The 27,368-nt window shown below is 40.4% G+C and overlaps 3 protein-coding genes across 6 annotated transcripts in view; 2 read left to right on the forward strand and 1 right to left on the reverse strand.

Annotated features, from left to right (window-relative positions):
- cpne4a (copine IVa) overlaps nucleotides 1–10,112 on the reverse strand; it is a 48,298-nt gene extending 38,186 nt beyond the window's left edge. The window contains exons 1-2 of the mRNA XM_028979832.1: nucleotides 9,901–10,112; nucleotides 3,739–3,928 (exon numbers count right to left, since the gene is read on the reverse strand). Of these exons, the coding sequence (XP_028835665.1) occupies nucleotides 3,739–3,909 (171 nt within the window). The 5' untranslated portion in view covers nucleotides 3,910–3,928; nucleotides 9,901–10,112. The remainder of the gene's footprint in view (nucleotides 1–3,738; nucleotides 3,929–9,900) is intronic.
- A 775-nt stretch (nucleotides 10,113–10,887) lies between these two features.
- Nucleotides 10,888–16,965, forward strand: LOC114790407 (cytoplasmic dynein 1 light intermediate chain 1-like). 4 transcript variants are annotated; one of them, XM_028980456.1, is made up of 14 exons: nucleotides 10,888–11,010; nucleotides 11,105–11,178; nucleotides 11,826–11,942; nucleotides 12,038–12,268; nucleotides 12,863–13,032; nucleotides 13,149–13,242; nucleotides 13,386–13,521; nucleotides 13,597–13,708; nucleotides 13,900–13,959; nucleotides 14,116–14,160; nucleotides 14,284–14,404; nucleotides 14,647–14,772; nucleotides 15,095–15,118; nucleotides 15,997–16,106. In XM_028980456.1, exons 1-13 carry the CDS (start codon nucleotides 10,931–10,933, stop codon nucleotides 15,115–15,117), a joined length of 1,389 nt encoding a protein of 462 aa, XP_028836289.1. In that variant the 5' UTR covers nucleotides 10,888–10,930; the 3' UTR covers nucleotide 15,118; nucleotides 15,997–16,106. The 4 variants fall into 4 exon arrangements, with proteins under 4 accessions (XP_028836289.1, XP_028836290.1, XP_028836287.1 ...); XM_028980457.1 differs by having other exon boundaries at nucleotides 14,284–14,374; XM_028980454.1 differs by lacking the exon at nucleotides 15,095–15,118 and having other exon boundaries at nucleotides 15,997–16,965.
- A 996-nt stretch (nucleotides 16,966–17,961) lies between these two features.
- Nucleotides 17,962–26,814, forward strand: cmtm6 (CKLF-like MARVEL transmembrane domain containing 6). Its single transcript, XM_028980459.1, has 5 exons — nucleotides 17,962–18,074; nucleotides 18,337–18,466; nucleotides 24,154–24,330; nucleotides 24,447–24,545; nucleotides 25,539–26,814. Exons 2-5 carry the CDS (start codon nucleotides 18,344–18,346, stop codon nucleotides 25,677–25,679), a joined length of 540 nt encoding a protein of 179 aa, XP_028836292.1. The 5' UTR covers nucleotides 17,962–18,074; nucleotides 18,337–18,343; the 3' UTR covers nucleotides 25,680–26,814.
- Nucleotides 26,815–27,368: the final 554 nt, after the last annotated feature.

Genomic DNA, 27,368 nt, shown 5'->3' on the forward strand with positions numbered 1-27,368 from the left:
ATTCCAACTCTCATCTGCCAAAATATGAAAGAATGTCAGTGACAAACATGCTGAAAATCCAAGATGTATAACAAAATTGTATTCAAATCACAAGAGTGTGATAATTCCTTATTATATTTTTTCTTTAAAAGCATTACAGTCGTTGGACTCTTCAATAACAAGACCTAAATTCTCCAAAATGTGGGCAGCTCCAAGAGACCCTGTTCAAACACGACACCCACTGGACTGTGACATGGCCATTACCAGAGATAACAGAATCCACATGCCCACTTCCAACTTCTCCACTGACAGGCAATCTGCCGAGGCTGCTGAAATCTATTTCTCAGGGAGGTAGACAGAAACCCACATCAGCAAGGAACACAAACGCACAACTCTAGAACCAGTGGATGTTCAGGCCCGTTTTGGTCCTCTGTTCCTCTGTTACTTTACCGCCGTCTACCCAGAGTAAGCAGACAGCATGATTCATATATGCTTGAGAAGGAGAGCTCTGTGGATAGGAATTCTCTTGATCTTTCCACAGCGGTTCTACCAGCTGTTCAACACAGATGTGTGTGAGGCACTCTTTAAAAAAATTATAATAATCTGCTCAGCATATTTACAGACCACCACAGTGACAGAGAAGGGAGGCATTAAATTTCTATTGCCTTGGGCCTCGGCGCATAGACCTGCCAATGTGAGCTCATCCGAGTGAAGGTCAACAGGTTGAGCACTTGAGTGGCATTTGAGTAATTCACTCTAGCACGTACTTCATGAAAAAACACTTAATATTCATTTTGCATGATGAGAGTTTGGGGGCTTTGAGGAGCTGCTGCACTGAGAGGTAATGGTTGGCAAGGTCAGCACATGTTAGGTAGTCTGACTGACTAACTTGTCCATCAAACGAGCACCTGCTAGTCTTTAATATAAGCAAAAGGGTTATTTTACGTATTCTAGATCGAAGGAAAACAGCCACTATTAACATTGTTCCATATGACTTGACAGGCTTTAATCGTGTTTTAAGATTAGATTGGCCATAAACTCAAATGACTTCCAACTCCTTTCCAGAACAGCGGATTCACACAGGGGACAACAAGAGGCCTATTGGACCAAATGTGTCCTCTGCATTTAACCCATCACCATAGTGAGCAGTGGGCAGCCATGACAGGCGCCCGGGGAGCAGTGTGTGGGGACGATGATTTGCTCAGTGGCACCTCAGTGGCACCTTGATGGTTCGGGATTTGGAACAGCAACCTTCCGATTACGGGTCCGTTGCCTTACCAACCACTGTTGAATTTCAACCAGATCAAAATACAAAATTATTTGAATAAACAACTGCTCGCTGAGTGCATTATAATATGTGAGTTAAAAAATATTTTTTGTTGAGTCCAATTGTCAAAACTCACACTTAAGCATGGCACTTTGTGTTGAATCACCCCAAGTGAGTGAAAGCAAAAACCTTGACTCAACATGCATTCTGTGATGTGTGCGACTGTGCATTTAGATGGAAAATTAATTGCATTACTGTTGATTCCATTGCAAGTTTCCAGTGCCCTCATTGCAACATGGTAAAGGCATTAAACATTCAGGTATCAGTACCACAATGCAAAACATGGTTGACAATTCTTTAGGTTGATTCAATATTTGTTGCTATTGTGACTCTTTTTGGCCTCCCCCTATCACCCTGTCATATGGTTTTGGTCTTGTCATAAATCACAATTTGCATAACTGATTTAGTAGTGCCCTTCAGGTCCATGCTTTACTAAAGAGGGGTATTTAAGGATCTTTGCAATGGGAGCTTTTGGGAATCATACCCTTGGTGAACAACACACTGTAGCTTTAAGTGTGTAGTAAACTTAAAACTAGGTCAGATTTGGCCTTCGCCATAAATTTCACAACAAGAGAAAAGATATTGCAGGCATTTATCCCCCAGAGATTCTCCATATTGCTGGAGAGTCAGGCGGAATGACCCTCAATAACTGAAGGTTTAAAAACGGGACTTTACTTAATAATTTATTTTCTGTTTAGTTTGGGGAGCCAAAGATGGTTTAGGGGATTCTTTAATTAAACTAATGAAAGATGATGAAAAACGGAGTACACATAGATGAAATAAAGGGCCTGCAAGAGGCAGCAGCCAACAGTGGGGAGGATACAAGCAAACACACCACCTCCCCATGGACTCACAAGCATGACATGGAAGCAGCTGGTGTGTCCATACAATTAACATAATTTTACACTTGCAGGCGATTCTCACCCAATTACGTCTGGCAGTATTTTTATTTCTTGTTTTTTTTCCCCACACTTTATTCTGACATATTCCATATCTGTCTACGTATCTCCTTGGATTGGGTGTTATTGATTGCTGCATGGAAACATGGACTATTGAGGGCTTCGGAGACAGATGATAATTACAGAGAAGACTAGGTTGGTAAGCATGGTATTTATGTCTGGCCAGCATGCTGGACAGAAATGTGTTTGTACAATCTGAGGTTAGATGTCTTCCACCTTCTGCAAGTCCACATGTCTTTGGCATGTCTAGTCAGTTTAAACACTGATAATCGTCTGATTAAATAAATTTAAGATGACTGCATGAAAATTGCCACAAGGGTGGTAGTAGCCTAGTGGATAACACACTCGCCTATGAACCAGAAGACCCAGGTTCAAATCCCACTTACTACCATTGTGTCCCTGAGCAAGAAACTTAACCCTAAATTGCTCTAGGGTCACTGTCCCTGTAACTCCTGATTGTAAGTCGCTCTGGAAAAGGGAGTCTGATAAATGCCGTAAATGTAAATGTAAAACAAAATATATAAGGATGTTTATCATTTTTTCCCTAACCCGTTAAATCTGTGTCCTTATAGCACATTCACAGAATGTCCTTGATTTCACTGTCATTCTTGACATTGGTATTTTAAAGTACCATGTTCAGAACCTTGCAGTGAATGTTGAGCCTTGAGGAAAATGACAACTGAGAAATGGAATGGCAGGGAGCAGACAATAAATGGCAAGGTAAAAATAGCCCGCTCTCAATATTCTCTAATACAAGCAAATAGGGCTTCACTTAAAATAGATAGACAGATTTAAAACATTAGCCAGATTTAAAACATTAGCCAGTTACAAGTACAGTTATTAGTACAATGAGAATGTGTGACTACGTGATTAGATGATTTTATGAGTAAATATGAATATGTTGAGTAAATTGTTATAATAGCTTATGTTCTTTTGTGTTCTTTGAAGCTCTTCATACTCATAAAATAACAATTTATTAAACATAGTCACACATTCTTAGAAAATAATCTGCTGTAAATGTGTATGTATAGCACAATTTTTGATTGTTGCGTAGTTCATGATTGGAGGTGAGAGGCAGGTCACTACCAAATGAATGAATAAATGAATGAATGACTGAATTAATGAAAAGCTAACTCCTGAAGCTGAACACCCCTGGTGCTCAGAGAGCATCCATCGTGCCCACAGCACCCACAGTTGTGAAGAGGCTGGATCTAAATGTGGAGCTGTAAGATCCAAGATTCCTGTGCATCACACCTTTTTTGTAATATATGTGTCGATTGTAGTGACAGCAAAGAGAAATAGGAACCATGCCACCCAGAAGAATGATATCGGGGTTCTAAGAATGTACCAAGTCCTGGGGTGCATTTCCCATTTAGCCATGATCGTTAATCACTAGCTCCCCATTATTTGTATGTGGGAACAACAAAAGAGGTAGACAGTTTCACCTAAATTAAAATGTTTGTCTGATCTCACCTCGAGCCATTGGCCGTGGGACTGCATTTTTAGCACCACGCAGGGGTCTGGCTTTGACAGCGCATCTCTGTCAGAAATGCCCTTGCAGGCCACACGCAGCTCCACTTTAGTCAGGCAGGGGCTGCTGAAGAGGCCCAGGGAGTTGGCTGCAGATTCATAAATGTTGCTCATTTTGTGGCTGGCCCTTGTGCTGGTGGGGGACAAAATGACAGAAAAGGAGTTAATAGGGCAGGAGAGAGCAGAACACTCAGCCTTTTTTGAGTCTGACACTGCTATAAAGACAACATGCAGAACAACATCATTCATGTGCTAAATGACTCGCCCTATGATAACACCATAATTATAATAACTACACATTGTATTTACTGTATCCCTTCTGAAACAGAATTAAAAAGGAAGCATGTCACTGTGAAACAGCCATGCCTGAAGTGTTCTGTAGGTACATGGTAACTAAAGGACCCAAATAAAATTACATATCACTGTTACTTTTATTTTGATGGCAGTGTGGGACATGTCCAAAGAGCTGTAATAACTGTGAATGCAGAATAGATTTAGGACACACACATGCTATTCGTTCCTTTGGACAACTTCCTTAACGTTGTTAGCTGTCCATGCAAATACCTAACAGAGAAATACCTAGAGAAAGACACTTTTGGCCCAGTTGTATTTACATGGGGTCAAATGTTTTTTACATGTTTTTTTTTATGGGGAGAAGGGGAACCAACTGTCAGTGATTGAGTTCTTAGTTTCAAATCAAGGGGCCATTTGGCCTACCTCTGGTAGGGCTTAGGGGCTCAGAAAAACCTGGGAGTTCTAGTGTTAAATACTTAAGAAAGCAATGACTAAATGGCAAATGAATGTGCAGTTAAAGACACACAGATAATCATTTTACAAGTGAATCCCAAAAGAGACAAAACTAATAACAATATGTAGAAATAAAAAAGATAGGTATGGCTGAGGGTGTAGGATGTGGGTGCACATCTTGCCCTCTGAATACTAACTGGGAAGGTAAGCGCTAACTCAAGGTCCATCACTAACGTTACAAAGATATTCAATATCTTTTCACCCAAAGAAAAACTATGAAACTATCACAAATTCACTCATTATGTAATTCACTTATTATGGTGAGCAGGACGTACTAACCCTGTGACTAAAATTTTTTTTTTATATTTCTTTTTTTTTATATTTTATAAAAAGTCTATTTCACAAAACTGATTGTATATTTGACAAATACATTTTAACATTAACATGTTTTCAGTTCTTAATCCTCAAAAACAATATAAAAACAAGTTGAATCTTACATAATCCATGACCAAGTGAAAATTTCTCCAAGTCAGCTCATGGCAGAATGTTTAATTTTTTAAACTGACATTCTGGGCTGCATTACTCTGTTTTGTAATACAATTTTATCAATTTTACAGCTGACCCGATTATATTTTGATTATATCAGCAATTGGGGCTGCACAATGAATCGAATTTGAATCACAATCACGGGTTTGGCTGCCACGGTTAAATTAAGATGGTCGTCAGAGATATTTACATTTAAATTACCAACCACCGGAGGGCGAAAGAAAGTGGCAACCTCAAATTGTGACAGAGTGAAGCGTGCACGGAAACTGCAAGAAACTGTCCCTCATTGGGGGTTAAAAAATACACCGTAAATATATATACACTAGATGTCACTTTCAGCCTCTCAGCACCACCATCATATTTGGATGGGGTTCCAAGCTCATTCAGTCACGCTTCTCTGATGGTGCGAGTGAAAAAGCCAGACATTTTTTGCGGCAAATAACATTATTCATGTTACAGACTAGATCATCTATCTTCACACCCGGAACCCATCTAACTATTCTATAGTAAGTTCATCGTTCATTGTTCTTGACAAATCCATGCAAAATGCCAGTGTGTACGGACCTGCCCTGTCTATAGTTATTTTTCCAAATAAGCAGGTCAATGTTTGTCTTCATATTAAATTAAAAAAAGTATGTTCATAGTGAGCTGCCTTTGGTCATCTCTTAAGCCAGAAAATGTTGACAGGCAAATTTTTATCAGCAAAAATCTGAATGTCTTGTTCACTTATTGTTTGCTTAAAATAGAAAGCGCAGGGAAAAATGCATTTTACTTAAAATAATGAATAACCGTGATCAGTAATCATGATAAAATTATTGATTAACAATAATCAAAATTATCATATCATCTTTTTTTTTTTTTTACCATTTTAGTGTTTAGAGTTAAGCGAGGGTGTGATAGCGCAGATAAGGTGATGAGGATGAGGTGTTTGGGTGACAGTCTGTGACTGTGATTGTGATTTGCCTGTGTTGCACCTATTTCACAGTTAACCTCTCCCACTGATACTGGGCTGATACTGCTCCTATCAATGAAGCAATGACACGATATCATGGGAGGACAAGGCAGCTGACACACCCGTAACTCTGCCATGTTAATGGTTAAAAATAGAACTTGTGTTTGATATCATCGCAGGGATATGTATGAAATGTGTGTTTTGTGTGGCCAGTGCATTTTTAAAGAGCTCACTGACGATGGTATAACCATGGCATTGTTAGCCAAGTCACCTTTGAGCGTTATCATCATCTCTAGACTTTCATTAAACCCACAAAGAGATTGTTCTATAGAGTGATTCACAGATGTAATATCAGGTAGAAAATGAGTCCTTTATGAAAGAACAATAAAAACGTATTTTCAATACACTCAAAACATATTCACCTCAATGGGAATTGTTCTGTTGCAAAGGATGGACAAGACTCGCTTTAGAAGAACCATTGGGAGATTACATATTTTTAAGTGCTCCCATTGTCAGGTATGAGATTAATACGAGTGACTTTTGTGCAGGTTTCCTCAACTCCGGACTGATAGCCAGCAATTTCCCCCCAGACCAAAGCAGCTCTATTACATCCCTCCTTTTCAGCTGGATAAAGTCACTGCAATGCAACACACTTCTGATCCCCTCAAAGCCCTCAGCGGAAAGCCTCGAAATCAGGACACAGACCCATGAGAGGCATTTTACCCAAGGGCTTGAAATGGCCTTTCTGGAGGAAATTCACTCCATATCGGCTGGCCTCATAAAACAGCAAAAGCATCTACAGGCATTTTCAGAAAGAAGACCCAAGCCTTCACACTGAGAAGAAGGTCTTTGGTTGCAATGATTACTGACCAGGCATCTGGGAACAGCAGGGATTGGCCCAGTTGGCGGTAGGATGAAGCAATAGGAGGCTGTGACTGAGCAAGCAGGAAACTGGCACCTCCTGACTGAATTCTGACAAACACCGGGCCAGATCTGATGGAGTCAACACTGGCTACAGAGGGGACTGAACTAACTGGTATGGAAAATCATGTTGTGGATTGTTACTGAATGGTCTCAATGTTATCAACTGCTATTATATTTTAATTAGCACATTACCACATGTTCCAAATTACAGAATCATTACAGAATCTTTTCTGGAGGGAATATATTTAGACTTGTAGTATCACCTGAGAATGACATCTGTAAAAATGGGTCACTTCCTTCATTGATACGATTGAGGCAAACTGTCATTTTTTTGTGCTGTTGGGATTTAAGTTTATCTGCGAAGGCTGCTCCTAAACTTTCATTTTTGTCAGTTCTAAGTCCTCAGTGGCTGTCATCCACGCTGTTCCCAGTGGGTCAGGCTGTCTCTACAGAAAGCTTTTCCCGTGGCCTCGTCTGATCTCTGCACGACTCCATTAGACCCTTACAGGGAGCTGAGGCTGAATGCATGAGACACACAATCATGTCACTGGATCAAAAGCACCTCTGAAATGCCTGAGTAATGATGCCTTGCAGGAGTTATATTCATACACTAAACAGATGACTGGCTGCAGTTCATATGAAGATGGATGCTGTAATCTTTAAGATTGTACGTGGCCCTGGTTTATCAGTAAATTGCCCAAAGTTTCAGTGATTTGACCCCGTTTTGTCATCATTTTCTCATTATTTCATATCTCCCAATCCTGCACAAATCTTGTTTCCACATTAGCATTTGTGTTTCCTACTACTTTTTTTTTTTTTTTTTTACAAAGCCATCTCCCTTTGCATAGCTATCTTGCTTTTTATTGCTCGCTGGAGGCATTCTCTGCACACTTTCCCAATCACAGGTAATTTCTGGCGTGAGTGATAAATGAGTCCATGCACATGGTGCGCACGTCGTACTGTTTACTCCTAAATGAGGATTCCCCTGCAACTTGATCACTTGTAAGAGGCTGAGGCCAAGGGCCATGTGCTCTTCATTATTCTTAGATTAAGGCTAAAAAAACATCACTGCACACAGTTTGACGTTGTTCTGTGATGCAGAACGTGTGTGTGCAGAACAAATGTGAAATAGACAGATTTCCCATTTAAATCCCTTTCGTGAAACATTTGAATTCATGGAATATGAGAATCTATTGATCCTCACATCCACTCACCTCTACAGAGTACGGAGGGAAGAGCTTTTACACACACTCTTGGGTTGCAAAAAACATTAACAACACATTTTTTTAACTCACATGCTGATTTTGAAATACAGAGTTGTAGTATAGTGCTCTATGTTGATGCCTCAATCATAATGCCACTATTGTAAGGCATTGTTCTAATAATACCATAATTACTAAATACAACATGACAGGTTTGCTAAGAATATGAAATTATGGAACAGCAGACATGTGCTATGGCTCCTTGTCTCCGCGCTCACTTCACTGGAACTGATATATTTAACACTTGGTGACAGGTAACCGAAGAGTGACGCATGGGGGTGGGAGCTGAATGCATACATGTATGTATGAATGAATGAACTGTAAATAAAATGGAAAAAAACGAGGAATAAACCTTAGTTTGAACATTTAATCTGACGTGTTTTTAAGGAACTACATTACATAGCAGTACTCCTGACAATAGAAATAACTGCTTCAAGATTCAAGATTGGTTTATTGTCAGTACAACAGTATACACAGTATACCGTGTATTGAAATAATGTTTCACACAGACCCCCATAGTGCAATCATAAAAGAAAAACATTATTTATATATATATACACACACACACACACACATACACACACACACACACTAAACTATACTATACTAACTAAAAAAACTAAAACTTAAATACTGTACAGGTTATCTCTAAAGGAGAAAAGTAGAAATGTTCTGTACAATGAACAGGTTGAACACGACATAACTGTAGGAGGCTTGTGAGTGGAAATGTTGGATATTTCAAACAGGACACACAAGACAAGACAAATATGTGCAAAATGTGCAGGAATGTGCTTCTTGGCGCTGCTTAATGGATGTTTAAGCGGCACACCTCATTAACTTTACTTTTATTCTTTTAATCATTTGTCATCTGCAAATGTTGCAGCTTAGTGCTGGCACGTCTTTCACAAGTAGTTCATTTTTATTATTTACTAATCAGGCAAATTATTGAGATGAATACACAGAATGAATGAACAGTGTCGGCAGTTTTTTTTTTATAAATAATTATACACTGGCACTTTGCAGTGACTTAGGTTCTCTCTCTCTCTCTCTCTCTCTCTCTCCTCCCTCTGCCCCTCCCTCTCTCGCTCACCCTCCCTCTCTATAGCTGTATGCCAGCATGTAGTGCTTGATGGAGCCTCCGTGCCACTGCGCCCCACACGGGTACTGAGGGAAACACGAGTTAACTTCACAAACCCAACAAAATTCTCAAGATATGTGAAATCCTCCATTAGCTGAAAATGTGTAAAGGGACATGAATTCAACATTTTTAACAATCGATTAACGCATCTGTAGAAAACGAGGTGATTCAGTGCTGAAGAATGTTGTGCTGCGTTGTACCATTTTGATGCTCTTTTTTTTTAATTGGTTTTGTTTGACACTCATATTTTGGCACTGAATAATGCATGCAGCGATGGATTATTGTCTCTGAATTTGGCTGCTTAGAAGATACTGATGCTGTAAATGCGGCAGTTGAAAAGTGTGTTGCAGATGAAGTGTCAAATCTAAACAACTTAGATAAAGAGATGTTACCTACATCTTGCAATGTAGATCATGTCACTGTCACACACAATCCATATGACGTTGACAACTGCTTAAATTACGGAAAGGCAACTCCTAGATGCTATCAGCGTACAAAAACACAGAGAAGAGGGTTAGGATGAAAAAAAAACTCACCTTCAGTTAAAACAGTATTCCTGCTCCAGATGCCGTTCCCAGAACTTGCTAAATGCAAAGGCAGCACTGCGCTGGGGGACTGGACCGAGATTCCATCCTTAGGTGGGCATCAGCAGCATCAGCGGCGGCAACGGCAGCGCTTCCCTCGGAAAGTAAAACCCCGAGTTTGCCAGGCTGCCCCCCTCGCCGTCTGGATGCTCTCACTGGCGCGGTCGACGTCCTCCCGGAGATTTATACGCGCTGCGGGTGCTGACCTCTAGCGGCGGTAAGTATAATTGACGGCGCAATACTTCTGACGTGTTTACGTCATCGAGATTCCCCCCCCCCCCCCCCCCCCCCAAAAAAATAAATAAATAAATAAAATAATAATACAGCAGCAGTATCTGTAATAACTATAGTAAACGAGGATATCGCTTTATTTTGCCTGTCATTTATCATAATTATATTATGTGTTACTTTGTTAGGGTAATTTTGAGATTATATTGGATTAGATTAATTTGTAACGGTTTTATTGTCTAATTTAAGTACAGAATCTACAACAAGAGTGAATAAAAAGATTGTATTCATAGTTGAGGGCCCTAATGAACTAAAATTGTTCATCGATGGTAACTTGAAAGCACGTTGTATGTCGCTCTGGATTAGGGCGTCTGCCAAATGCCTTAAATGTAAATGTAAATATTACTACTGTTCTGTTCTTATAACCTCTATTTGCCTCGGTATAAATTAAGTTTTTTCTTATCATATCTTATATTGTAAAATGTATTATAAATTGCATTTCGTGCAGCGACAACTCTCGGTCCTGCTAGAGAAGTACTGTCCGCTTTTAAACACGAAAGAAGTGATAACTTGCTGCATTGCAACGTTAATTTCAGGTCTGGCTTTGGCTGGGGAACTTCAGCACCTGCGCGCCGGACAGCGCCGCGGACCGCGTTGAAACCCCCGGTCCCCGAGGCGACGTTCCGCCACCCCCGCCCGCGCGTGCCTCACATCCGGGCACCTCGGCCGAGGGTGTCGCCAGGAGCCCGTGAAGATGGCCGCCGCGGGCAGGGCGCTCGCCGCAGCGGCTCCGCACGGAGACGAGCGGGACGAGCGGGACGAGCAGAATCTCTGGTGAGGCCGCTCGGGGGTGGGGGGGCGTGTGCGTGTGCGGAGGGTGCAGAAATGGCGGTGATGCAGCGCGGACGTGTCTCCTCTCTGACCGCAGGTCCTCCATCCTCAGCGAGGTGACAACGCGCTCGCGGCCAAAGCTGCCGTCCGGGAAAAATGTCCTGCTGCTGGGTCAGTATTCTCCTTCGCCCCGTTCGCGGACCGAATCCTGTCGGGCATTGTGTCCGGTGTCTAGACCTTGAGACAGGGAGTGTCCCCCAGCCTCCTTTGTTACAGTGGTGCAGGACGACGAGCTGCATCCCAGCATCCCGACCACACCTCACGGATAATAAGATTACTCCTGCTCCATCATTTTGCTCGTTTGTCTTCCTGCTTCCTGAGTGGTGTAGATTAATGAAGGTCTCAAAACATTTTTTTAATGATATGGATTAAAAAATTATATTCTGTCATTGTCAAAGTGTGAAAGTTTTGTTCAGCACTCCGTACGGGGCTCCGTGTGTGGATCGCGACTCTGCCAGTGTTGTCCTAACTACATTTACATTTACATTTACATTTATAGCATTTATCAGACGCCCTTATCCAGAGCGACTTACAATCAGTAGTGACAGGGACAGTCGCCCCTGGAGACACTCAGGGTTAAGTGTCTTGCTCAGGGACACAATGGTAGTAAGTGGGGTTTGAACCTGGGTCTTCTGGTTCATAGGCGAGTGTGTTACCCGCTAGGCTACTACCACCCTGAACTAAAAATGTCTAGGTTGTGTTGAATGTGTGGGTCCCATGTGCTCCCTGCCTTCACTGGCTTTAATTCCGCTCCGCAGGTGACGCCGGGGCTGGTAAGACTAGTCTGGTCGCCAGGCTGCAGGGCGTGGAGGAGTACATGAGAGGCAGAGGACTGGAATACATGTATTTCAGCGTGCACGATGATGACATCGATGGTAGGGCTTGTATGAAACTCCGCGAAATTCGCCTTTGCATCCAGTGCAATTCGCTGACCAGGTTTTGCTTTTGTTTCCTGTTGTGTCTCTTTAAGACAACTCAAGATGCAATGCCTGGGTTTTAGATGGTGACCTGTATCACAAAGGCCTCCAGAAATTTGCCATTTCTCAGGAAAATCTTGCTGACACCATGGTGCTTCTGGTGGTGGACATGTCAAGGCCATGGACCGTGTTCGACTCCTTACAGAAGTGGGGTAGCGTGATCCGGGAACACATTGACAAGCTCAGGATTGGCCCAGAAAGGATGAGGGACATGGAGCAGAGATGTGAGTGGGGTTAACTTCTCTGTTTTATGAGATCCGCTGGAACCACCAAGTTTTCCAGATCTCATACAACAAATAACCATTCAGACATGGGTGGACATCCTCTTTCCTCTAGTTCTTTTACTGTGCACAAGATTCCAGTGGCTTAATGTGGGATATTCTGCAGATGATCTGAGAATATAGGGTGGCGAAAGGTGTCAGTCGTTTATGTGGGATCTTCCCAACTCTTTCCAACTTTGTTTATAAAATGTCATCTTTATTCCAATGTCAGAAAAGGGCTGGATGGGTACTTCGTTTGTATCTGTTTATTTCGTATCGTATATCAGCCAACCGGCTAAGGACCTTATGCACTATGTCTATTATAGAGGCCCATTATATCAAGTGATTAGCAAACGTTTTGGTTCAGTAATAACTTCCCCAGCCAGACCATATATTATTCGTATTATATGTTAATTATCAAAGTGCATCATTAATATGACAGACCAAATTTTGGCTCTGTCATATTTATAAACATGTGAGTACAGAGACTGCAAACAATAGCAGAAATATTTGAAGATTGTCGTTTGTTCGTTCACCACCTCTGTTGCACGTACGCAGTGATGAGGCAGTTCCAGGAGTACGCCGAACCAGGCAGTGACATCACTGCTTCTCCCCAGAGGAGAAACCCCACCAGTAGTGAAGCTGAGAGTGACGATGTGTTGCTCCCCCTTGGGGACAACACGCTAACACACAACCTGGGTGTCCCGGTGATGGTGGTGTGCACAAAGGTGAGGTCACACACACACACACACACCAGGAAAAGCTTCAAATGGTCTCTCAATGTATAATTCCATACCGGTCATTCATTTTCTTGTCTTCTTGTTCGACCCATGTCTGTTCGCAGTGTGACACCATCTGCAGCTTGGAGAAAGAGCACGATTACAGAGATGAGCACTTTGACTTCATCCAGTCCCACATTCGGCATTTCTGCTTGCAGTGTATCCTTCAGCCCCGTTTGCTGGTGCACGCGCTGATGAGAGTGAAATATGAGAAGGTCATGTGGGGGGATTTATGGCTCGATATGCACAGAGATGCATTTGCAGAAAGTCTGATGAAACATTCCTTGACAGTCATCTCACAGATGGGGCAGCTTTACTATATACTTCAATGAAGGACAACAAAAATCTCGATTTGTTATATAAATATATTGTCCATAGACTATATGGATTTCCTTTTAGTTTGCCTGCACAAGTGGTGGAAAAAGACTCAGTATTCATGTAGGTTGAGATGTTATTTCCTGATTAAGTCTGATGCACCTTCATTAAAACCTCTTGTTTTCTGTTAATGTATAGCCCTTCTGGATGGGACAATGAAAAAAAGATAGCCATTCTATATGAGAACTTCCAGACGCTGAGAATAGACGACAACTTTGAAGATATTATTGTAACGCCGCCCACAAGAAAGGTGATTCTGCGTCAAATCCCAGTTGGAGCATGACACTGGCTGAGAGTTTTGACCACTTTGATCATTCCATCTAGATTATGAGCCTAAAGCAGCATGGACTCGGATTACCGTTCACACAATTGATGTTTGCCCAATGTCGTGGACACTGGTGCCGTGGACATTTTATTCATGCAGTTTCTTTCATCCTACAGTTCATTCATGAAAAGGACATGGGTGCAGAAGATGACCAGGTCTTTTTAGCAAAGCTGCAGGTAAGGCTGAACGTTTTTTTTTTTTTTTTTTTTTACAAAATCCTAAACATGAACCATGCAACCCAGAAATGTCTGTCCAAATTGCGATATGAATTATTTTAAGATGACACAACCCTCTGAATATCATTTAGTCATGTCCTCCTTCCTGTTTCTCAGACTCTTTTGGCAAAACAGCCTCCAGCTGCTGCTGGAAGACCTGTGGTGAGTATGAAGTAACAAGGCTTGTGCATGAGTAGTGAAATGAGAAAACGTGCCTTCAATCCCATTATGAAGCAAGTATAATTTACAAAGTGGGAATATTCTCCACTTTTCCCCGTCGTACAGGACTCTGCCAACAGAGGCCCCAGTGGCTCGCCGAGGGCAGCAAATCGCTCCGCCTCCGCAAACGTTGCCAGCGTGATGCCCATGCAATCAGGTACCAAGAAGATAGATCCGAACATGAGAGGTGTGTATTTTAAACGTGCAGTATGACATGGATGCATGTCTCCACCCTTTCTACTTCCTGCTTTAATGGCTGCCTCCTCAGCTCTTCAAGGGGACAATAACACGTTCTGCTCCTACTAAAGAATCTTTCATGTCTTGGGCTTGCATGGTTCTTTATTATGTGGTTTTTTTTATTGGTCTCAAATGACATTGAATCAAAGCCTATGAGTTTGTACTTATTGGTGCTCCTCTGGTAATCTACAGGGGGTCAGACAAGTGAGGGCGTCTTGGCAAACTTCTTCAACAGCCTGCTCAGTAAAAAGACTGGCTCTCCAGGACCTGGGGGCAACTCGACTGGAAGCAGCACACCCGGAACAGTCAAGAAATCAGGTACTCTATGGCTGATTTTGAAAGAGCCGGTGTTTGTTATGTCTGAATGTCACTGGCTGTGTTCTCTTACTTTACTTTACCAGTGGCTTGGCATTGTATCTGATATCATATTTACATTATATTGTCCTAAAATACCATTTCATGCATTAACCATTGAGCTATTTTGACATCAATCTCCCACCGAATTTGTGTGTAACCTTTGCACTCTGTGCGTCACATCACTAAAATGTCTTGATTATCGTCCAGTAGTCTGACACACTCATTTCCTTGTGTGGTTGTTCCTGTCCATTGTTTACACGAATGTGTTTTTCATGTGTGTCAGTTACGGGATGCTGGCCTCGCTAAGGTCGGTGTGAACGTAACATTTTCTGGCATTTAGCTGTTCGCTCTATGAAAGGCATGATTTAGCTAAACACAGTGCATGATTCTGCATTTTATTACAATTGAGATTAATCTATGATTTAGGAATGTTAATGTAGATTCATTTTTAATGCATGGTTGCTGTTTTGCATGTCTGTGTAATTGAATGCAATATACTTATCTGTGATAAAGACACTGCCTCTCAGGTTTCCCCTAATGGTTGCATTCCCCTTTTTCCCATTACCTTTCCTTTATCAATGTCCATTAATAAACTGCATTATCTACAGTGCTTATTAGCCCATATAAAATGGCCACTTACCTGTTTGCACTATTGTCTTCATTGATGTTCCTTATGTTTAAAGTTGATAAAAAGTAGCTATTGTCTTGTTATACTAGAATGTATTAATATTACCTTAAACTGTGCTGAACTAATAAACTTGTTAAACATTGTGTTTAACTAGGTTAAACATTTAAAAAGGCACTTAAAATTTAAAGGGAACTATATGGATTAAGGTAACAGTCAGTATGTTTAGAAAAAAATTGTATTTGAAGGGAGGTGAAGCCTTTGAATAACACCATAACAAGGGATAACATGCTTCTCATTTGCAAATTAAGTAAAGTGCACATACATCCAACCTATAAGTTGGACATACATCAGTAAATGAATCGATTGCCATCCCATGCTTGCATATTGGGAGAAGAACAATGGCTGGAAAGGGTAAAGGTATAGCGGTATCTCACCTGAGTTGAAGGACACTGAGTGAAGCACATCTTTTACCTGTGCACTTCAGCAACCCTCCAGTTGTAAGTACTGTAATTATTCACCATGATATGGACTAATTCGGTAATGTCATTTCTGTCCAGGTTCAAAGCTTGGCTTAACAGATGTGCAGGCAGAACTGGATATTATTTCCATCAAATCAGACCAGGATTCATCTCCACTTAACAGTCCAGTACACCCAGTTGAGGGTGAAGAGTCCTGAAGAGCCGTTGCCTTCCAGCCTGCTTCTACACCTCCATTTCTTACTCCTCCTTCCTCTCCTTGCTCTGAAAGTAAACAGGCTTTTGGTTGCAGGATGGAGCAAGAGTCCCCATGGCAGAACAAAACTGGGATTCTTGCATGCTTGTCCTTTTTAAATGCTCACATTAAAAAGTTGGGGAATCATCCAGGGTGTGATCAGGGTGCTGACATGTGGGGTCACTGGAAGACTTAACAGCAGATGGACTATTGTATTTCTGATGAGTGAAGCAAAAGTTTTTGATGGGCAAAGTGACATAGAACATGTACATCTGCACTTCTGATAGTGCATGCCTCATTAATCAAGTTCAATCAGACAAAATACACCAGAGATCAAGTGAATATTAGAACATGACAAATTAAGTTTTACATAAGAGGGAGAAATGCTTTTTGCTATTGCAGGACTTCTGATCAGTTATATGGGTTTACAACTGTTATGTAAAAAGACATCTTAACTGTACTGAGAATTATATTGAGACAGCCAGCCACATAAATGAAATGTAACTCTTGCTACAGTGATATCCTACAGTTATGCGCTAAAACAACAGTATAAATACTATAACCCTTTTTTACACAGTGGCAGAGTCTGGTTTCAGAGAGAAACTAAAAAATAACCTGTCCCAGATCATGAAAGTCAGGGTCTTTCATGTTCTTCAGACCAAGGTGGCCTCTCAGTACATGTGAGTACACGAGAAAGGATAGAAACTACTGGATTTGCCAGGTCTGTCGTGAAACATTAAACCTGTATTGTTTCAGATGATTGGTTCTTATGTATTTATTCTCAATCAAATGATGCTAATAAATATTGCTGAAGGCACCCAGTTGTTCACTCATTGCCCCACCATTTTGGAGGAATGCGTGTATTGCTACAGTTAACCACCAGGTGGCGCTGCTCATCGGGTGAGACTATAAAAAGTGAATCACCTTTTAAATATGTGTTTCACATTTAGCTGACTTACAGGTTGCAAAAATAAACAACAGCTATTATTATCATATTTTAGCAAACTAAAACAGTCTGTGGAGTACAGTCTGGGCCAGTGGTGGCCTAGCGAGTAAGGAATCAGACCCATAATCAAAAGGTTGCGGGTTCGAGTCCCGAACCGCCAGGGCAGTGGATGTCATACATATGGTGTTTGTTTCATTTCAGACAATTTTGGGGTAGAGAGGCAATTGTATTGGGGAGATAGACACACATCATTTTGTGTTTTCCATGTAATGGTCTCATTGTGTACAGGTGTGCCTAATATTGGGGACAATACCAAGAGATAACGTTTCTCAATGTGGCATCAATTTCAACATTCAGTGGGTATAAAAAGCTGGTATTATCAGTAAGTCATTCCAAGTTCATCATTCGAACATGACGTGACTTAATGGAGCAGGTGAGGTGAGCGATACGCTGAGGTCAACATGGTCCCCATGGTATGCTTTGGTGGAGGAGATGCAACAGGGCAGGCACCACCAGTCAGTGCAAAACAGTCCTCTTTAGACAATACTTTAGACAAAGACTAATTTGCAAACTCTCTCTTGAAATCTGACTTGTGTGAGAAAGATTACAACGGAGTGCATAGAATGATTGTATTCATATACTTAGCGACCAAGTGAACCAGAACTGATTGCTTTCAATGATGCCTCCTATTCATTTTGTCATTTCTGTGGAGCAATACGGTGATGCATTTTTTTTTACTTTCCCGAATGTAACTTTTATTTATTACATGCACTTTCTAAATGAAAGCGTGTAAAATGAATGGGGTGTGGGGAAATCCATCTCCAGTAGCGCAGGCAGTGGGGGCGGGGCTTTCCATCACGTGACCCCCAGACGCGGAAGTGGAAGTTGGAGTTGGGCTGCGTGATCGTCGGGTTGTCAACTCACAGTGTGACACCAAATCGCACACGGTCACTGCTGGCAAAACTGCACCACAAAGAGGTATGTTGGTTCCCGGCGTGGCTTCTGTTGACACGAGTTGCTTTTAGTTTTCGGCCGACGCGACAAGATCTTTACTTTTGTTTTCGCTTTTAACCAGCGTCACAACACAGTGCCTTAATTCGCGGCTTTTAAACAAACTGAGCTGTCCACAGAACGTATGACTATGAAGTGTAAATGTTTTCGCGCAATGCGTGCATCAAGTGTGCAAATGTGAATAAGTGAAACGCCTGAAAACGTCCACCGCTCTCTTTGTCACCTTTAGACACAAAATGGCTGAAACGAAAAATGTGTACAACGCCACAACGACAGCGGGCGGGAACCCCAAGAAGTGGTTCATCGTCCCGTCGGAATATTTGGACACGACGCGATTCGGCGTGAAAATCGCCGAAGTGGTGAGTGCGCCGCCCTGCCGGACCTGGCATCCAGGTTTGAGGCGAGGACCAGCGGTGCCTGGAGGTTTTCTCTCTCTTTTTTTATTCCTTGTCTCCTCCTCTTTTTTTTTTTTTTTTTTGGTCATAATAATCCTTAAGACCCAACGAAAGAAACTCGTGGAAGAGCTGGAAAGTTATGGGTTTTTTTTCCCCTCCTGCGTTCCAGATGCTGGGGGGTGTAAGAAGTTGAAGTTGAAGGGTTGCTGGATAATAGTTTAGTGCTGGAGGTTTGAATTCTACTCTGTCTTGCATATTAAAAAGCGACCGACTGGCTCGTCCATGTCCGGTCTTCTGAATGGAAATGGTTGAAAAGCAGTGTTGCTCTTACACAGAGCAAAAACACACCTAGGATAGTTTTATTGTATAATACACACATACAATTGATTCCTTTTTGTTTCAGGTACATTTACTGTACTCAGTCGTGTTCTTTACACATTATGAAAAGTGTGAACATGTGACCTTTTTTTCGTGTGATTTATCAAGTAAAGAACTTTTGGTAGTAGCCTAGTGGGTAACACACTCGCCTATGAACCAGAAGACCCAGGTTCGAATCCCACTTACTACCATTGTGTCCCTGAGCAAGACACTTAACCCTGAGTTGCTCCAGGGGGGGACTGTCCCTGTAACTACTGATTGTAAGTCGCTCTGGATAAGGGCGTCTGATAAATGCTGTAAATGTAAATGTAAAGTAGGATCTTTTTAGGGGAACTCATAAGGGTTCATGATCCATATTGTTGAGAAGTTGTAATACTTTTTTTATGTCATAGGCAGTGACCTTTGCAACAACACAAAGCATATTTCTGTTTTCATCCATTGTTGGCTGCTAGTTGCTTGTACAGTGAGCAGGATGAGTAACTACACAGCGACATGCAGAAGTTCTGTTACTGTGTATACAGCAGAAGACAAATGATCTGAAACCAATTGATGGCTACAAAGCAAGAGAAGACTTCAAGAAAGCTGCTTCCTAAATTTGTAATGGTGGAGATCTGGAAGGCTGGGAAGTTTATGAAAGAACTGCCTTATATAAAACACCTGTTTGCTTAAAAAAAAATGTCATGTGATGGTGCACTGAGATTTACAGGGTGGGCCATTTATATGGATACACCTTAATAAAATGGGAATGGTTGGTGATATTAATGTCCTGTTTGTGGCACATTAGTAAGAGGGTCATGTGGCACATCACATTTATTGGTAATTTCACAAGAAAAACAATGGTGTGCTTGGTTTTAACTTCATTCTTTCATGTGTTATTTACAAGTTTCTGACCACTTATTAATTGTGTTCAATGTCACCAACCATTCCCATTTTATTAAGGTGTATCCATATAAATGGCCCACCCTGTACTGTGCGGCGACACATGGACAAATACTTCTATGGTCAGCACATCCAATGAGAATTACAAAAAAAGTACTAAAGCAGCACTCACCAACCCTGGTCCTGGTGGGCACTTGTCCTGCACATTTTTGTGTTTACCTTCATTTAGCACGCCTGAGTTGAAGGAGGTGTGGTAGAAAATGGAACAACTGATTTCCAACATAGTTTGCAGACTGAAAGGCCTCTGGCACGACTTACTCATTTTGATGCATGTGCTGGCTGTATATGCCAATGCACTTTCAATTCCAAACAGAGAAACAAAATAATATCCCTGGTTAAAAGTGGGCACAGTTCACAGTACTTAAAAAGTGCTTTTTAAGTACTTTAAGTACATTTTCAGAATCGTATGTTCTTTATATAATAATAACAAAATTATCGACATTAAGTCCAGGTTTTCTTCCTAAAATGCTCTTGGACAGATTCAGATGCAGCGGATTGAAGAGATTGTGCGTGGCTGCTGCAGATTTTCTTCTGCTACGCAGTATTGGGACATGTACTTGAAACTGAAAGCTTTGATTGGTGGATAGAACACACTGTAGGAATGTTTGTGCGGTACCCATGCCAGGTGTGTCGTGTGAACTTAATGCGTGATCCCTGAGCAATGCGTTATTATTTTTTCTTATTTACGTGTTATATTTCCACTCTCTGTATATATATTGTAAATACACACTCATCCCTGCTATGTCTAATGTCATGACATTAGACAATTTTTTTACAAGCAACACATTGATGTGCCCTATAAGTGAGGGAATAATTGTTAAAGAACAATAAAATTGTGTACTACAACCTTTAGCAGAGATGGGTGTGCATTTACAATGAAGCTAACGTTTGCAGTTTTGGGCTGAGTTATTGAGAAATTATCTCTAGTTTTCTGGAAGTGTTACTCAAGTGCTGACAGTGCGTTCTGATTTGATTCTTTACACCATATAGCTCTGTGTGTCCACCATCAAAATAATATTTGTCAGACCTGACTAAGTCTCTGGTGTACACCACGTATTTCGCATTTATTTTAACATTCACATTTCTAACATTTATTTTTCAATGGCTTTGACAGGCCTTACAGTTGATACCCCCACATTTGGCCCTTCTGTGCACAAGGAAAAAAAGAGTGATACAGAGAGGGACCACTGACTGTGTCAGTGCAGGGTTGGTAATGATTTGTCCAAGAAGAGAAAAAGTCCAACCGGTGTAATGTTGGGGAAAGTCTTAAGTGTAGTATAGAGCATCTGTCCATGTCTGGAGGAACTGGACAGTGCAGAATAGTTGTTTAGTCCAGTGTCCTGGTGTACACTGCATGTCCGTCATAATACTGCTGGTTCTTTTGAAGATCCCTGAAGCTTTAGCCATTGGCCGTGTTGACCCTCTGGTACGTTTCATGCTGGACCGTCTTGTCAGAAGCTCATTGCTAGGAACCTGGATTCCTCTGGTGGTTTCTTCTTTGGACTCTGGAGGTGGCCTGCGTGCTTGATTCAGTACCATGAAGAGAACAAACAGAAACAGCAGCAGACTGTGGCATTGTACAACTGATAAAGCAATATGTTGTTATGATGTATTAGTGTAATAGTGACCTAGTACCCTAACTAGTGAAAGGCTTGATTTCACATGTGGCCTCTCCAATTTGACAGTTATTATTGCACAATCAAATCATGATTCATCCACAGGGCGAGGTTTTATCACAGAGGTCAGCTTTTCTTGACGTCTCGACATTTTATCTGACCTCATTGGCAACACTCCACAGCCTACACTCCTAAGCCATGCCTGTTGTAGGCTCAATTAGAATATGTGTGGTTAAAGCCCATCAGATGTTGCTTGGCATTTGTTTGCCCCACGTTGCAGTGGTTTTTAACCAGACATTTTTGGTTGAGCAGTGATTTGAACTAGGATAATAGTCTATAAAAATATCTTACTTGTTGTGTAATGTTGTATAAGGTTAAATTGTGTTTCTTATTGCAAAAAAAGATACACTGGGAGTGTATGCAGTCCCAACACACAATGAGAATCCGTAGCCTTGTGTGTTAACTTTTGATTTCTTGTAGGGGTATGTATCGGCAAGCATCACATTACATTAATAATTCAGCCAAAACAACTGAATTTTGGACAATTTGTATATAAAAATATCAATATTTGATGTCCCTTGTATTTTTTATTTTTTTTAATGCCCTTAAAGGTCCTCTATCAGGAAAGTTTTACTTTGTGAACTGGTATGTGCCTGTGTAATGCAGTGGCTACAAATGGTGATCCGTATAAAGTGTGCTTTGGCCATTCTGCTTTGCCGTTCAGAGAACGACGACTCAGATGGTCCAATCTGGAATTTGGCCCCTTATGACATCGTACGGGGAAAGGTTACCTCCCCTTTCTCATGCTTTGCCCCTCCCCTAAAAAACCTAACACCGATCGTCATGGTTGGAAACATCCGAAGCATTGCATTTGCTTGGTGATTGGATGTAAAAAATGAGCACAAATGTATTTATTTTAGTTCCGTCATGTGAGGCACTGAAGAACCAGTGGGATGATTAATTTTTTTTTTTTTTTTTTTTTTGAAAATTGCAGACACCAACTGCCTGTCTGCAGCAAACAGGAAGCAAACAAATGCCCGCACACTTCTATAGGTCTCTCTCCTCCTCTTTAGCATATAAAGCTACACACACCGAAACAGCACGTCCTGGGGAAATCTCATCGTGTGACTGGCTTAAAGTGTCTGTAATTCTGCACCAAGGCTAAATTTTGGAAAAAGACTAGAGGACAAGTAATACCTATATAAGTGTAAAAAATCAGGATCTTTGCTTATTCAGGATCTTGGTCTTAAAACGGTGCATTCTTCAGGTCAGATAAGTGGAGTCAGGGGTTCGAAATGGCTTTCTTTACACTGCAAATGCAATCAACATGCAGTTGCTAAATTTAATTACTGGCTCCATTTTTAACTCTCAGAACAGGCGCGTTCACTGTTTTATTGAACTTTTCATGAGCACAAAGAGCTTCACAGAGTTACAAAAATTGGCTTCAAAATTAGTGACTGTAATATAATAAAATGCAACGAAGGTGGGGGGTGAGAGTCTTACGTGTGCAAAAAAATGTCAAAATCCAGTCTAGATCTATTATTTATTGTTCACAGTCAGTTATACTTTGGCGTTCTTTTTGCTTATCTACGCATGTTATGGGCAGAACTTTATATAATTTACCTGGGTTTTCCCCATGAATTCCGTAACACATGCTGGAAAGCTGTGTGACAATGACTGAGCTTTTACTGTAACACTGAAACATATTTCCTTAATTTTTATGTACATATATTCAGTCTCATTCTGCAGTAAACATTCAAAGCAAGCACTTTTGGTAACATTTTAAAACTGGAAAAGACAATAATGAAATTATAAATATATATAAATTATTATGAAATTATGCTGCACACACTGGTTCCATTTTTTTCCGTGTTGTACACAAATTAGTGAAAGCAGAGAGACATTTTGGTGCGTGGAGGGAAGGCTGAGCAATTTATTTTTGTGACAGCAAAGACTCTTATAGAGTCCCCTTTATACTTTATTGTGCTTCATTACTGCATTGACGTCAAAGACAGCCTCTCAGCTTCTAAATGTTTAAAACTGAAATTGCTCGAGGGCCTTAAAAACTCAAGAAAAAAAAAACAGTGCTTGCATTGTGTGTGTGTGTGTGTGTGTGTGTGTGTGTGAGATGTGTGTGTACAGTTCTTAAAAGTGGAAGCAATTATAAAAAAAAAATAGATTTTTTTTTTAAATAATTGCTTCCATCAACATTTAAGAACTATCTTTACTTACATTTACATTTATCCAGAGCGACTTCCATTCAGTATTTACAGGGACAGTCCCCCTGGAGACACTCAGGGTTAAGTGTCTTGCTCAGGGACACAATGGTAGTAAGTGGGGTTTGAACCTTCTGGTCTTCTGGTTCACAGGCGAGTGTGTTACCCACTAGGCTACTACCACATCCTGCATGACACATCCGGTTCTTTACAGATGCCGCCCTTCACTTCACATGTCAGTGCATGTTGTGGTGATAACAACCGCTAAAGTTCTGAGGTTAAGTGGACACCGTGTCTGATAAATGGAATTGTTTCAGTTTAAAATGTTGATTATTCATTAGATAACTGTTAATGCTAATGGGTTGTTTATTTCATTTTTGTTAAAGGAGACTGATCTGATCATTATTCATAATCCATTTGCTATGCTATTTCAACATATATCAATGTATTTATTTAATTGTACAAAATAAACTGATATTTTTTTTCTTCATGTTTTTCACAGATTCTGTCATTTGTTGCGTTTGTCCTGGAGGAGACGGTGACCGTCTGTTATGCTTGTGAAGCACTCTACTTTTTCGAGTTCATCAGCTGCACTGCCTTCCTCTTCACTATCTTGCTGCTCGTTCTCCTGTCCTCTTTTCTACACAAGAAAGTGGGCATTGACAGCTGGGGAATAGTGGTGAGCTAGTGCATGGCTTCTCTGTCGAAAAGGTTCATCACATTAATCCCAAATCATTATTTAACTCTAATCAGTACATATACTGCACGTTTCTGTTACATAAATGCATTACACAGGACTTGGTGTATACAGCCGTGGTCTTCGTTACCTTCCTTATCGCATCCGCCGTCTTCCTCAGCCACAATAGTGGAACGAACTTGGAGACTGGTGCAGGGGTAAGTTCTCTGTTTTCTTTTTTTTTTTTTTTTTATATATATATATATATATATATATGGGCTAATGACCTAATCAAGCAAAGTATTAGATCTTTTTTTTTTGGACAAGGCGGTGTGCTTTTTAATATATATAAAATATAAAATATAATATATATATAATATATATAATATATATAAAAGCACACCGCCTTGTCCAAAAAAAAAAAGATCTAATACTTTGCTTGATTAGGACAAGGCGGTGTGCTTTTTAATATATATATATATATATATATATATATATATATATATATATATATATATATATATATATATATATATATATATATATATATATATATATATATATATATATATATATATATATATATATCTATATATATATATATATATATATATATATATATATATATAAAAAGCACACCGCCTTGTCCAAAAAAAAAAAGATCTAATACTTTGCTTGATTAGGTCATTAGCCCAGATTACGACACACATTCGCTGTGGTGTTGTTTCAGTGAGCTTATGCCTGTGCTGGTAGTGAAGAAGAAGCCACTCACTGCATCTGTTAGGGTTAAATGAACGTGAAGCGATTGCCATTGTGAAGCACAGCACATGGTGATACAATGAAATGTGTCCTCTGCATTTAACCTTCACCCTTAGCGAGCAGTGGGCAGCCATGAAAGGCGCCCAGGGAGCAGTGTGTGGGCACGGTACCTCACTCAGTAGCACCTTGGTGGCTCAGGATTTAGAACCGGCGACCTTCTGATTACTCCGCTTCCTTGCCCATTAGGCTAACTATGGCCACCAATGTGTTGTTGCCACCTGAAGCATTGTCATCCATGCAGTTAATATCCTTACCTATTTACTCTGTTAAATCCAGGTGAAATTTTTGGACAGGTTTACAATACGGGGGGGGGGGGTTTGGGCAAGCCGGTGAACACTAGCTTGTTTCTGCTTGATTTACTTAATGCTCAGAATCATTGTTTGTCTTTGTAGGTTGTTGGTGTGATTGCCAGCATTGCTTTCTTTCTTGATATGGCAATATTTGTGAAGAAATATGGTTTTCCGTTCCTGAAGAAAAAGGGTGATGGAGCTCAAGCAAGACCTGCAGAGGCTCAGATGCTGAATGCAGCATAGAGGCGCTGGGTAGATATGACCATCGAAATGATGAGAGTAATTTTAAAACTATAAATTATGTTATAATGGTCAATAAATTACACCGGCCTGTTATTGCTGAAAACTATTGTAAGCTCTGTAAAAGCCAAAATATGTTTCTATTCACTTTTTTTTTAAAATGAACTATTTTATATAAACATCATGCTTCAGTAGTATTTTCTTTAAATTTTTTTTTTTTTTTTTTTTTTAATCACTACAACTGAAAATGGTGGAGAGTTTCAGCCTGTCCTGCCCTGGATTTTTATTTAAGTATTGAGGTACTAAAAGCAGACATGCTGTTGGAGCGACCTCTAGTGGACATGTTTGTTAACCTCTGAAGACCAATCGAGCCTTACTGTTATCAGCAGCTTTATGATCACTGATAATGACATCCCTTGTTTGTTTGTTTTTATTACCTGTCAGTCATGTTGTATATAAATTTTTTGTAACTTTCTGATGAGGAAATGTTATGTCTATTCACATTCTTACGTATAAGAATATTTTTGTTATTGCATGTGCCTTTTAAAGTATGAAGTATGTTCATTCATTTAAGCATGTTAGAAGGATTTGGATTTTTATATTATGTTCTGATTGATACAGAAAATGTCATTATGGCAGTTACTGTAGAAGTGTGTGATTGGGATACAGTTTTCATTCTAATTGTTTTCTGATGTATGAAAGATAAAGAATTTTCTGAGTACAACTGGACTGCAACAGAAAAGAAGAAATGTACATACAATATAACATTCCTGAAGATTATATATGCAAACCCTGGTCAGTTATTATGATGTGAGCATAAGAAGGATATCTAAAAAAAGAACTAGGGCTCTTGAGACTGAGGTTCATACGTTGAAGTGGGGAATGTTGTGCCATTTGACCTTTCTAACGCCACTCAGTAGAGCATTATGCAGGGACATGATGTGTATATGATCTGTTATCACTGGTCTTTAGAGGAAATATTAGTCCAGGGTTCTCAGATCCTCTGTTATTTTGGAGGAGTGGATCTTTGATTATCTGCCACTGTCAATACTGTAAAGACACGACAAGTGATGATTTTCACTCTACTGCAGATATTAATAATGTGTGAACATTAAAAAACAATTCATAAGCAGCAATTCATGCAAAGATGTAGATGGCTCTGTTCTCAAGTCCACATAGTGCCGTTTCCTGTTTATTTGTCTTTTGTTGACCACACCCTTCTGAAATAACACTTAAAAAAGAATTGCAAATTGTAGATGTGTATTTTATAAAGTCCTGAGTGGATGTCATCGAGAAAAGCTTCAACACAGAAACATAAATGGCCTTTCAGTCCTGTAAATTCTGGGGCCCATGGGAGGGCCCTAATGACTCATGCTCTGTGGTGGAAAGCTTTCTACTTCCCTCCTTCCATTTCTCATAGCTGGCCTTCCCATTGTCCTCTGTTCGCTTTATAATAGTCATGATACTGCTAGTTTTACAACCAGTTTTTAATTAACAATAACCTTTCTAACTGAAATTTTAAGCTTTTTTTTATTATTATTATTTTTGTTTGCTCACTAGGATACAGATTGAGACTTATCATGCACTGCTGTTGTGTTTATGCACTTTCCTCACTATACTGACCACTCCCCGAGTATTGCACAGGGCTCCACTCCGAAATAGCCCCTTGCGTCACCTCTGGCATTACAGACA

Source organism: Denticeps clupeoides, chromosome 5, assembly GCF_900700375.1.
Source record: "Denticeps clupeoides chromosome 5, fDenClu1.1, whole genome shotgun sequence".
Lineage (NCBI taxonomy): Eukaryota > Metazoa > Chordata > Actinopteri > Clupeiformes > Denticipitidae > Denticeps > Denticeps clupeoides.

What these genes read in the sequence shown, in the direction of transcription:
- LOC114790407 (XM_028980454.1), top strand. Translation starts at nt 10,931, where the DNA reads ATGGCCGCCGCGGGCAGGGCGCTCGCCGCAGCGGCTCCGCACGGAGAC. An exon ending in GAGGGACATGGAGCAGAGAT is followed by an intron (nt 12,269 to 12,862) that starts GTGAGTGGGGTT and finishes GCACGTACGCAG; the next exon opens with TGATGAGGCAGTTCCAGGAG. An exon ending in TAACGCCGCCCACAAGAAAG is followed by an intron (nt 13,709 to 13,899) that starts GTGATTCTGCGT and finishes TTCATCCTACAG; the next exon opens with TTCATTCATGAAAAGGACAT.
- cmtm6 (XM_028980459.1), top strand. Translation starts at nt 18,344, where the DNA reads ATGGCTGAAACGAAAAATGTGTACAACGCCACAACGACAGCGGGCGGG. An exon ending in GCGTGAAAATCGCCGAAGTG is followed by an intron (nt 18,467 to 24,153) that starts GTGAGTGCGCCG and finishes TGTTTTTCACAG; the next exon opens with ATTCTGTCATTTGTTGCGTT. An exon ending in ACTTGGAGACTGGTGCAGGG is followed by an intron (nt 24,546 to 25,538) that starts GTAAGTTCTCTG and finishes TTGTCTTTGTAG; the next exon opens with GTTGTTGGTGTGATTGCCAG.